The sequence below is a fragment of the Heloderma suspectum genome, chromosome 2 (assembly GCF_057233095.1).
Source record: "Heloderma suspectum isolate Gila_16-S chromosome 2, 16-S_ref, whole genome shotgun sequence".
Taxonomy (NCBI): Eukaryota; Metazoa; Chordata; class Lepidosauria; order Squamata; family Helodermatidae; genus Heloderma; species Heloderma suspectum.
Window position 1 is genome coordinate 406,993,506 of NC_139459.1, and position 12,189 is coordinate 407,005,694.

The window sequence follows — 12,189 nt, forward strand, 5'->3', positions numbered from 1 at the left end:
GTGATGTCCATGTGTAGAGTCGCCTCTTGTGCTGTTGGAAAAGTGTGTTTGCTATGATCAGCGTGTTCTCTTGGCAAATCTCTATTAGCCTTTGTCCTGCTTCATTTTCTACACAAAGGCCATGCTTGCCTGTTATCCCCGTGATTTCTTGACTTCCTACTTTAGCATTCCAATCCCCTATGATGAAGAGGACATCTTTTTTTGGTGTTAGTTCTAGAAGGTGTTGTAGGTCTTCACAGAACCGATCACGCTCAGCTTCTTCAGCCTCAGTGGTTGGGGCATAGACTTGAATGACTGTGATGTTGAATGGTTTGCCTTGGATTTGTACTGAGATCATTCTGTCGTTTTTGAGATTGTACCCCAGTACTGCTTTTCCCACCCTTTTGTTGACTATGAGTGCTACTCCATTTCTAAGGGATTCTTGCCCACGGTAGTAGATATGATGGTCACCTGAATTAAATTCACCCATGCTTGTCCGTTTTAGTTCGCTGATTCCCAAGTTGTCGATGTTCAATCTTGCCATCTCATGTTTGACCACCTCCAGCTTACCTTGATTCATTGATCTGACATTCCAGGTTCCTCAACAAGATTGTTCTTTACAGCATTGGATTTTCTTTTCACCACCAGACACATCCACAGCTGAGTGTCCTTTCGGCTTTGGCCCAGCCGCTTCACTCTTTCTGGCGCTACTTGGAAATACCCTCTGCTCTTCCCCAGTAGTATATTGGACACCTTCCGACCTGAGGGGCTCATCTTCCGGCGTCATCTCTTTTAGCCTTGTGATACGTTCCATGGGGTTTTCTTGGCAAGAATACTGGAGCGGGTTGCCATTTCCTTCTCCAATGGACCACATTTTGTCAGAACTCTCCACCATGACCTGTCCGTCTTGGGTGGCCCTGCACGGCATAGCTTATGGCTTCACTGAGTTACGCAAGCCCCTTCACCACAACAAGGCAGTGATCCATGAAAGGGGGTACAGGAATACCTTCATTTAAAAACACACACACAATCCCAGCATATCTTGCAAACCTTTTCATTTCATTACAGCTTAACCTTGCCTCAGAGATGGAAATGGAGTGGGGAGGGGGGTGCGAGGCGGCATGCTGTGGGCCAGAATAAGGGAGACACCTCAAAATAAGCTTATTTTCCTCCCAGCACATGGAGATGAGTTTCATTTTCTTTATTGCATTTCTATACTGCCCAATAAATGAAGCTCTCTGGGCTCTTTACAGAGGTTAAAAACCATTAAAATGCATTATATAAAGTGTAAAACCATTGCACACAAACATATAAACAGACAGCACACACACAGATAACGCATATCGAAAACAATCTCAAACCATCGGCAATTAGACCAAACCAGGGCCTGACGAAAACTTTGTGATGTGTTGCCGAGCGCCTGAGAAGCAGAGAAAGGCGTTGCCAACACTTTGGGGCTCAGAATCTCTGATCAGCAAGCATTTGGGTTGTTCCCTCTGAGCAAGGCCAAAGTCGATGGAGATTCCCGTGCCCAGCTTGAAAATGAAATGAAACGGGAGGGGTTTGGGATCCATGCAAACCGGCAGCCCAGGAGGGAAGACTGCGACAGGAGAAACCATGTCGGTTAGGGTGAGTGTAGGGTAACAATCAAAGCTCCCCAGAAGGGAATGCAAGCGCAGTTTGCATGACTGAGACACACACATCTCCTGAAGGATGAGAGGCGGTGGCCCCGTGGCAGAACCCCTGCTTATGTGCAGAAGGCTGCAGGTTTGATCCCCAACAGCATCTCCAGGGAGGGCTGGAAGAATTCCTGCCTGCAACCCTGGAGAACCGCTGCCGCCAGTCCATGTCGACAATACTGGATTAGACCAACCGGGGGTGGGGGCACTGGCTCAGTATAAGACCACTTCCTATGTCCCGATGTAGTATCCGCCCTGCCGGCCTTCATCGGCCGCATTCCTCTGGGCAGCCGCCCTCCTTGTGTTTGCAGTGGAAGACAGCCAAGCCAGGGGTTACATTTGGAGAAGCTGCCCAACCCGTTTTCTGGCATATTACTGGCCAAGACTGCTATGGGCAAAAGGTGATACTGAAAGTCTGTTTCTCCCTTCGCCCCACTCCCCTATTTGCTTCAGGATTCCTTTCTTCTGATCCTACTTTCTTTTTTTAATCACAGAATATTGCATAGAATGTTAGGGTTGGGAGGGGCCTATAAGACGATCGAGTGATTGAACACCTTGTTTCATTATCCAAGCAGTTTGCCTGGTATTTCCAGAATAGGGGCTGGATTTAGGAGGGAGCCCCTCATTCCATCTCCCCACCCTGCCTCTGCAGCAGGAAGGGCACAGTAACAACACTTTTTAAAAACAAACAGCAAGGTTCCCTGTTGCAAGTCAGGCAGGAAGCGGACACAAGGCTCTTTGTTGCCCAGGGACAGGAAGGTCTCTGCTGTTCTCCCCACCCCTCGCTCAGCTGCTCAGAGGAGCAGTTTCAAAAAGCCACAAGGCAGAGGGGGGTTGGAGCTTCAGATTTTCTGCTTCTCGTAACAGCCCTGTGAAGTAGGTTAGCTGCAGAGATGGTGACTGGTGCCAGGTCACCCAGTCAGCGTTGTGGCCAAGTAGGGATTGGGGCCCAAGTCTACGTGGCTCCTGCCAACACTTTGTGATGAAAGAAGCATGTGAATGAGAAAGGAAGTTGGCAACCCCAGCAAAGAACAGGCCAGCCCAAAAGGACAATAGATGCAGTACAAACTTGAGTTCACCTGATTTCATTTCACCTGTTACATTTCTTTACCACCCAGTAGCCAAAGCTCTCTGGGCAGTTTGCAAAGCGTTACAAACTGATAGATTCCCCTCCATCTGGGCAACTGAATCAAGCATCACCATCCTGGGGTTTTTTTCCCTCCTCCCTCACAATCCCTTTCCTTACCTCTCGTGTTTTTTTACATTGTGAGCCTGAGGGCAGGGACTTCTGACTGTGGATTCTTGGACTGACTAGGGGAATGGAAAGGCTTTGAATAAATGAATAAATAAAATACAGACGTCCCAAGGCCCCAGCTCCATACAGTGGACACAGTTGTTGTCTTCCTACCAAACAACGATCTAATGACGTTACAGAGCTGGGCACAGGAATGGGAGGACGTGGTTCCGCTTAATTCCTGCAGAGAGTCAGTCCGGTGGGTGAGCCTCTTTCAGAGTTCGACATGTGGATAGAGATGGGCCACGCATTCTATTCCCTACTGAGAAATGCAGATCTTTTAACTTCTGGTCCATCTTGTATATAAAATTATGTAGAAAATTATCCCTGCTGTGGAGAAAGTAGATGGGAAGATGTTTTTCTCCCTCTCCCATAACCCTAGGACCCAAAGTATCATCCCACAAAGCTGATTGGGGTGAACTCCAGGACAGATAAGAGGAAGGACCTCTTCACACAGTCCGGAGTTAAACCATGGAATTCACTTCCACAAGATGCAGTAATGGCCACCAATTTGGAAGGCTTTAAAGAGGGATTGGACAAATTCCTGGAGGAGAAGGCTGCCCATGGCTACTAGTCCTGAGGGCTGTATGCCTCCTCCAGTATCAGAGGTGGAATGCCTATGTATACCAGTTGCTGGGGAGCCTGGGCGGGAGGGTGCTGTTGTGCTCATGTCCAACTTGACCAGCATGCTGGTCTAGATAGGCCTTTGGTGTGATTCAGCAGGGCTCTTTTTATGTTCTTGTACAGAAGAATTTGGCTAAGGGGCTTTAAACTGTTTGTGGCCAGGAGGGCCAGAAAGAGTCATCTTTTTCTTCTCTGTACAAAATATGGCCGCTGGGGAATTGCTGGTGGGATGTGTGATGTGTGCTGGGCTCTCTGTGGTAGGAGTCGTGGAATTATCAGGACCTGAATGGATGGTGGATCTTGTCCCTAGTGCTTCTGTCTGCGTCCGGGATGGTTGCCTACTCGGTTGTGGGTGATTAAGGTGAAGGGTGCTGGCTGTGGGTGATTAAGGTGAGGGGTGCTGGGGAGCTTGATTACCGCTAACTGAGCCTGGAACAGTGTCATCCTGAGTGGTGCCAGAAAAGGAGCAACCAGCGTCCTTTAAAAATCTCCATCGCGATTTTAAATTATGAAACTCGGCTGATAGCGCTGTGACACACACACACGCCCATCACCACCTCAGTGTCAGGAGCCAGGATTTTATTTTTGCCACCCCTCTTCTTTGGCTTCTTGGGCATCGCTTTCTCCTGTGGACACACGCGGGCACCCACCATACCCAGCTCCCTTCCATGGGGGTATCTGCCATGCACACAGACAGACCCCCCTCTCCAAGCTCGATGGAGCATAATGGGGGTGCTGTGGTCCTGTTGTGTGGGGGGAGCAAAGGAAGCCTTGTTTGGAGGCACCCTCAGCTGCATCCCCCTAAGTTGGCCCCTCTGCTCGGTTTCTCCAGGCCCTTCCTCCTCCGCCTTGCACTCCCTCCGCTTCTTCTACACACTGATGTCGGAGCCCGGTCAGGGTCTACCCGAGTTCTTCGCAGAGGGCTACTTGGACGACCAGCTCTTTGCTCGCTATGACAGCTTCACAAAGAGGGCGCAGCCTCGGGTGCTGTGGATCGAAGCCATCGAGCAGGACCACGCCCACTTCTGGGAGCAGAACACGCGGAGGGCCCTGAACTCGGAGCTGAGGTTCAGGGGGGACCTGGTGACCCTGCAGAACCACCACAACCGGAGCGGGGGTGAGTGGGAGGTGGCGAGGGCAGAGACCTGGGGGGCCCCTGGCTTTTGTGTGGGTTTCCCCCATCCCAAGGGGCTGGAGTGCCCCTCTGAAGGATGAGTTACTGGGCGTAAGCGCTCTGAGCTACAATAGGCTGGTGTTTGGGGCCCAACTCCTCCTGCCCGTTGTCATCTGTCAGAGCCACCTGTCAGGGATGCTCTGACTTGGATTCCTGCATTGAGCAGGGGGTAGGACCCGATGGCCTTGTCGGCCCCTTCCAACCCTATTCTATGATTCTATGCCCTGCTCTCCACTGGGATTCGGCCCCAGAGAGCATCTCCGGAAAGGGGATTCGGCGCCGCTGCTACGGACCCAACTTTGGAGCCGGGAAGGAGGTGGCGGAGGTCACCGCCATGGTTGCACTGCACATCTGGGTCGCACGGCAGCTGCAGGGGCGCTTCCTGCCCCCACGTTGGTTTGGCACTGCGCTGCACTCCCAAGGAGCACTGCCTGCTCGCGGGAATAATTCGACCACGTGCCGTGTGTTAAATCGGCCCTCGGGTTGTGGAGGAGAGCGCATGCTCTGCCCGAAATCTGCTTTGCCGCTCTGGGGGGAACAGAGGCTCATCTGGGTTTGCCCCAACCGGAACAGCCATAAGGCTGTGACTGGGGCTGTGGGCCTGACCCTGCTCCGCCTCCGGTGCTCCGGCCATGTGCGTGTGCCTCTCTTTTAGGCTCCCACACTTGGCAGCGCATGTATGGCTGTGAGCTGAGGGCGGACGGGCACCGAGGTGGGTACATGCAATACGGCTACGATGGGCAAGACTACATCAGCCTGGACAAGGAGACCCTCACCTGGACGGCCGCCAGCACCATGGCCCAGGTCTTCAAGAGGAAGCGGGACGCCAACCTAGCCTACTCCCAGCACTTGAAGGCCTACCTGGAGGGGGAGTGTGTGGAGTGGCTGCGGACCTTCCTGGCGTACGGGAAGGAGGCTCTCATGAGGAGAGGTGAGGGCAGCAGCTGGGGGGGAGTTCGTGGGCGCCACAACCTCTGCATGCAGGAGACAGATTGGGTAGCATGTCAGGCTGTCACTCTTTGGCCAGGTGGTGTGAGGAACGTCTTTATGGCGGGTTCTCTGAATACAAGCACTCCCTGCAAGAAGAACTCTAGCTCAGCAGGGAGAGGGCTGGATCAGGCCCTTTCCCCCTCATTTGCTGGTTTTCTAATTGCAGGGACATCTTTTTTAAAAATGTATTGTTTACAAAAAGGGAGCAAACAAAAACAGCATCCTGCCTGTGGAGTCTGAAGTGGTATGGTCATATTACTGCCTTTAGGACTCTATCGGAGTGGGCCTGCAAGCGAGACAGAGGGACATTGGATGTCTGGTCATGCCTGCACCCGGCTGGATCATTTCAGACTGCAGATGCATTGCCCTCTCCCCCTCAATTTTGGAAAACAATGCTGCCCTTCCTGCCCACAGAGAGGCCCCCCCGCTCTGCCGTGCTTGCTCCTCTGTTCTAGATCAGGGGTGCAGAACCCAGGGCGTCGTCCGAAGGCACATGAGCCTGAAGCTAAGCAGGTTTGGGGCTGGTCAGTGCTTGGAGGGGAGACCACTGGGAACCACATGTAGCCACCTTGAGTTCCATGATGGAAGAAAGGTGGATATAAATGTAATAAATAAACCCTTGGCCTGCAGGCTTAATCTGGCAGTGGGGCAGCTCAGACAGCACCCCAGGGCTGAAGCCAAGGGCCCCACAGCCCAGCCCCCCCTTCCATCCAGGGCGCAGCAGGTGACGGGGCAGCAGCCAACAGGGCCAGGGGCAGCACCTGGGCCAGGCCGGAGCCCGCTGTGGCTCACGCCGCTCCATGCAGCATCCTTTCTCCTCCTCTAAAAAACCAAACATTTCATAGAATCCGCTGGCTGGGCATGTGCCTGGTTGCAGAGGCTCATTCTGTTATTGTCACTTTTAAATACAGTCCTTTTCTACAACAAAACGGGGCTTATTCCCAGGTAAATGCGTTCGGCATCAGGGCAGCAGAAGCAAACTCCATTTTGTTGTGTCGCCTTGATGGCAGTATGGTTAAAATGAGTTTACAGTGCAAAACCGCACATGCTCAGAGTATTTCTTCTTCTGTCAGGGTGGCTGTGAAGAAATGCTATGTTCATAAATGTCTGCTTGCGTTTTGCTACGTTGGAAGGCTTCTTGCGCCCTCTGTGTGGCCATAGTGAGCCCGAGCAGGCCCGAGGCCCGGCGGCAGTGACTGCCAGTGGCGCCTCAAACCACTGTGGTTGCCGTGGCTACGGTGGCTTCTGAAGGGAGGATTCAGGCCTTTTAAAATGTTTTTGTGGGAGGGGGAGTTATCTTTGTTCTGATTGGTCAGGTGGGTCAACAAAGAGGATTGGCAGGTAGAAGTTCCATCAGGTACATGATTGGCCAGGAGATTTTGAAAGGTCAGGGAGAAGCCGGTTAGAGACAGTTAGGGGCAGCTGGGGTCAGTGGGTGGCAGGGACGCCACCTTTATTCGTGTTTGGGGGCTCAGCCCCTCTCCACTACCTCGTACTTAAGTTCCTGGACACACTTTTCTTTTAGCCTCACCACTTTGCCTTCTGGGAAATGAGCATTTTATGACTGGCTATGCCCACCATTGTAGCCATTTATGAATGGAAAAGCTCCCCCCATGACAGCCACTTTGTGAGAGTGCCCACAACGCCCTCAAAATTCCACATGTGCCCACTGACCCAAAAACTTTGGGCACCCCTGGATTAGAGACTGTTGGGGGCAGTTGGAGAATGGGCGACAGGGAGTTGGGGTAACTGGTGGTTAGCAGAAGGGAGCAGAGCTCAGAGCTGGGGGGAAAGAGAAAGTCACTCTGAGGGAATTTTTCTGGGGGGAGACTGGAATCTGGAGCCAGTGGCTGTGGAGGGCAGGGAGCAGAGCCCAGCACCAGGGGGGATCCGGTCAGAGGTCTGACCAGAGGGCGCTTCAGCAAGTGATCCCTCATACAGATCTGGTTCACACATAACAACAACCCTGAGTATGGGTTGTTGAATCCTGGGTTGTCGTCACGTGTGAACCCAGAACTATGGGTTGTTAACCACGAACAACCCAGGAAAAGAACCCATGGTTTGTTGTTGGGCTGTGAACTTTGGTTGTTTTAACTGTGGGTTGTGCAAACCCAGAACCAGGGATTGTTCATGGGTAGTTTCAGCAGGATACAACCTAGAACCATGGGTTGTTTCCTGGGCACATTGCCGATTCCCACACCCCAGCAGGAGCCTGCTGAAAGACCCCCCTGGGGCTGCTCCTCCCCTTTGCCGTTGAAGCCTGCCTGCTCGCCTGCCTCTTGTTCTGGCCAAGGCAGCGGAAGTGGTGAGGAGGAGGAGCGGGAGATGCCGCAGCTGCCTTGCGCCCTGGCTCTCCGCCTGCCAAGCAGGCCAGTGGGAACCAAGAGGAGGAAGAGGAGGGGGAGCAAGGGCAGTGGGTGACGCTGGCAGTGAGCAGGTAGGCTCCCGGGGAGGGGCCACGGAGGGCATCTTCCCCACGGCCCTCGGGAACCCGGAGCCGGCGCTGGCTGGCGTCACTGACAACGCTGTCGCCACCTTCCCAGAGCCGCCGGCCGTGACAGTGTCCCGCAGAGAGGGCTACGGCAGCCGGGAAACCCTTGTGTGCTGGGCCCACGGCTTCTACCCCCAGGAGATCAGCGCCGCCTGGAAGAAGGACGGGGGCGTCTGGGTGCAGGAGACCCTCCGCGGGGGCGTCATCCCCAACTCAGACAGGACCTACCACACCTGGGTTAGCATCCAGATTGACCCCAAGGATAGGGACCGCTACCGGTGCCACGTGGACCACGCCGGCCTGCCGAAGCCCCTCGTCTTGGCCTGGGAGGATCCTGGTGAGAGACGGTAGGGGGGAGAGGTAGATCCAAGCCAAAGACTGGGAGGCAAGTCTCCTCCTTGACAGAGAAGGAGGGACCTCAGGAAAAGGAGGACCCTTGTCCGTTTTGGGGGTGCAGAGTGGGTACCTGTGTTGACGTCAGGAGGAAATGCAGCCACTGATGGGGTGGGCAAAATCACTCTGGGAAGGGTGGAGCAGCTCCACTTGGGGCCTCAAGAAACGCCATCTGCTTCCCACATTGGAGGCGTTCAAGACGAGGCTGGACCACCATCTGTCAGGGATGCTCTGACTCGGATTCCTGCACTGAGCAGGGGGTTGGACTTGATGGCCTTGTAGGCCCCTTCCAGCCCTACTATTCTGTGATTCTTTTTCTTTCTTTAGACATGGAGTTAAGGCAGCTCACAGCGACCGAATAAAAGTTATGAGCGTGATCAAGACAAGGCAGCAAAATATAAACCATTAGTGGTCAATGCACTGCAATGAGCCCTCCATCTGAGCATGCCATAAAATGATGATCCAGTTCACTGGGCATGCTTTTAAAGGGAGAGGCCATGCCAGCTTCAGGGAAGGCACATACTGTTGGCCTTAAGTGGACGTCCTGGACGAGGGAAATCTATCAGGGTGCCGCTACAGAGAAGGCCCTTCCTTGCATAACCAGCAGTTTAATATCCAGGATCAATCCATTCCCTGGGAGGAGACACCCCCACCCATCCACGCTCTCTTTTGTAGTTCCTTTGGCTGGTCTGCATTCTCGATGTGGCCTTCATGGGCACCCACCCCTGGCTCTTTAGACACGTGCAGTATTCCTGCATAAAAGGGGCAGATTTTGTCGTGTTCCATCATTGTAATCTTTTTGTCTCCTCATTTCAGCTGCATCCAATTTGGGTCTCATTGCTGGAGCTGTCTTGGCAGTTGTGGCTGTGGCTGGCCTGCTGGTGACTGGGCTCATCTTATTCATCAGTAAGGGAACTGTGGGTGTTTTTCGGGGGAGGGCTTGGGGGGAAGATGGAGATCCAGGACCTTCCTGGACAGGGATAACCTGGCTGCCAGGAAGCAACTGGGCCCAATTCAGGATGTTAGCATGAGTGTGAACAGCCCTGAACGGCTCAGGACCGGGTACTTCAAGGACCTTCTTCCTCGGTACGGACCAGCCCACGATTTCAGATTGGCTGGGGAGGCGTTGCTTGTGGAGCCCTTGAGGAACGTGGCCCGTGGGGCTACCACATGTAGCAAGCCTTTTCAGTGGCAGCACCCTGGCTGTGGAATTCTGTTCAAGTAGAGACCTGGGAGGGAGAGCGGGATACAAATCCTAGCAGCGCTCAGGGGCTTAGGGGGTGTTCGATGCTCTGTGGAGGTCCCTTCCCTGTCTCTCATGCTGGTTTTCTTGTTGCAGAAAAACGGAAAGGAGATGGCTATAAAGCCACAGCAAGTGAGTGCCCTCCCCCTGCTCCCGGAAATATTATTCTGACAACACAAAAGAGCCCCTTTTTGGCTGGGGGAGGATGCTGGCTGTGAAGGGCTCCTGTCACCACCCTTGTTCCCTCTCTCCCTCCGCTGCGTAAATGATGTGGGGTTTGGGGGCATGTGGCGCCCACCTGCTCCTCCTGTCTGCAAAGAGACTCCCCCATTCCAGGAAATATATTTTGAAAGGGCCAAGCTGGGCATTGTGCAGGAGCGCTGTGCTTGCACCTCCCCATGGGTATTTCTAATTTCTCCAAAGGGGGGGGCTGCATTTGCATAAGGACCACCTCTGGCCCAGCTCCTCTGGTGGAAAGAAGGACATGCAGGCAGTGCCCATATCTTTTTCCAAGCTGGAGAAAAAAGCTTTGGCTTGGGGTAGGGGGGATACTGAGACTGGTAGTCCAACACATTTGGAGGACACCAGGTTGGGGAAGGCTGAGCTGGCTGGCTGGTCCAGATCCAGATGTAAACCTGAGGCACTGCCTGGCTCTCCAGCAGCCTCTTAATGTTTCGCTGCCCCATTGTCCCTTGGGATGAAAAAGCCTAAACCGACAATCAGACTTCAAGTGAGGGGGAAGGAGGGAAAAGAAAGGAGACCCCCGCCCCGTCCTGTCCCTCCCCCACAGTCTAACTCAGGATAGCCTCTGACTCCCTCCCTGTTTCTCCCTTTGCAGCAAAGGACCAGGGATGCGGCAGCTCTGCCAGGGGTAAGTGTCTGTCTGGGACAGGGGTGGGGAACCTTAAGCCCAGGGGTCAAGCCCAACCCTCCCGGCTCCCCAGAAGGCCACACCCCCTTTCCCCTCAGCACCCATCCTTCGATGGCTTCCCGACCTCTGCAGTGTTTTCCCCATTCTCAGAGGCTGGAATGCCTCTCCTAAGGCTCAGTTACTGCCAGTAAGAGCTTTAAGCTGCAACATGCTGGGATTGTGTGGAACTTGGGCCAGGCCCCTTTTGCCCTTGGCCCCGCCCACCACTGAGATGCGGCTCCCAAGAGCTCCTCTGAAATTGGATTTGGCCCTCCAGCTGAAAGAGGTTCCCCCCCTGGTCTAGGAGTTGTGGGGAATTTTAAAAGGGCCGCAGGACAGATTGGCTAGTGACTCTGCGTATCAGACTTTCCCCTCCAGATGTGTTGGACTGTAACTCCCAGAATCCCCCAGCAAGCCACGCTGGCTGGGAGCGATGGACATTGCAGTCCAACACAACCGGAGGGCATCAGGTTGGGGGAGGGTGCTTGCTGTGGGGGGCTGTGTGCCTCCTTTGAGCTGCGTACAGCTTGACTCACTTCCTCGAGTCATCCCTTGGAGCTGGGTTGCTCCGCTGGTGCCTCTCTGGGGCACTCATGTCCTGCTTGTGGATTTCCCAGGGGGCAGCTGGTTGGGCACTGTGAGAACAGAGTGCTGGACTGGATGGGCCTTGGTCTGACCCCGCATCAGGGCTCTTCTGTGTTCTCTCCCTGCTTCCCCCCCACACTGTGCCCTGAGTTGTGTGACTTGAGCAGCGGAGGGTGGGCGCCCCGCTTTCAGAGCAGGCGGCTGGACTGGGTGGCCCGTCAGATCCCTCCCGGTCTGAAATCCTACTGCCCTCCTAGCTGCACCTCTACATGGCCTGCTTAACTCGAGACTTCCGTGCTTCTCTTCCCCGCAGCATGAGAGCCTTGCGTGGGAGAAGAGAGCGGGGGGATCTGACCACATCTTGTGTGAATCGTCTGCTTCTCCAGAGCTCCTGCCAGACTCCCACAGGGTCTGCATATGGCCCAATCCAGGCTCTGGGACAGCACCAGGACCCCATCTCTGGCTTGGATTTGGGGGGAATCCCCTATTTTTCTTGTTGTCTTTTAACATTTTGATATTTTTACAATTTTAATATTGGTGATTTAATTACATTTTTAACTTTTGTACACTTCTATTTATAGGTTTTAACTGTATATGTTTTAATGTTGTAAAGTCGTCTTGAGTCCCAGTATTGGGGAAAAGGCGGGATATAAATAATAATAAATATAATAATAATAATAATAATAATCCCTTTCCAGTGTAGATGTAGGTGTGTTTTATTCTTCTGCTGGTCTCTTACACAGAAAAACCCATGAGGCCTGCTCTGTAGCCAGGGCTTTCTTTGTTTATTGGGCTACTGGGCTGCAATGATGATGATCCCCTTCATC

General features: G+C 53.5%; 1 protein-coding gene across 1 annotated transcript; it reads left to right on the forward strand.

Annotated features, from left to right (window-relative positions):
* The first annotated feature begins 787 nt into the window (after window positions 1-787).
* On the forward strand, window positions 788-12,058 carry LOC146356779 (major histocompatibility complex class I-related protein 1-like). Its single transcript, XM_084831985.1, has 7 exons — window positions 788-4,693; window positions 5,406-5,681; window positions 8,284-8,568; window positions 9,441-9,530; window positions 9,964-9,999; window positions 10,706-10,738; window positions 11,676-12,058. The coding sequence occupies exons 1-7, from the start codon at window positions 4,303-4,305 to the stop codon at window positions 11,678-11,680; spliced, it is 1,116 nt and encodes a 371-aa protein (XP_084688111.1). The 5' UTR covers window positions 788-4,302; the 3' UTR covers window positions 11,681-12,058.
* The last annotated feature ends 131 nt before the right edge of the window (window positions 12,059-12,189 follow it).

Excerpts from the sequence above, each read along its gene's own strand:
- LOC146356779 (XM_084831985.1), top strand. The coding sequence starts at position 4,303 with ATGGGGGTGCTGTGGTCCTGTTGTGTGGGGGGAGCAAAGGAAGCCTTG. Across the intron at positions 4,694-5,405 it reads CCACCACAACCGGAGCGGGG|GCTCCCACACTTGGCAGCGC; the intron begins GTGAGTGGGAGG and ends CCTCTCTTTTAG. Across the intron at positions 10,000-10,705 it reads TGGCTATAAAGCCACAGCAA|CAAAGGACCAGGGATGCGGC; the intron begins GTGAGTGCCCTC and ends CTCCCTTTGCAG.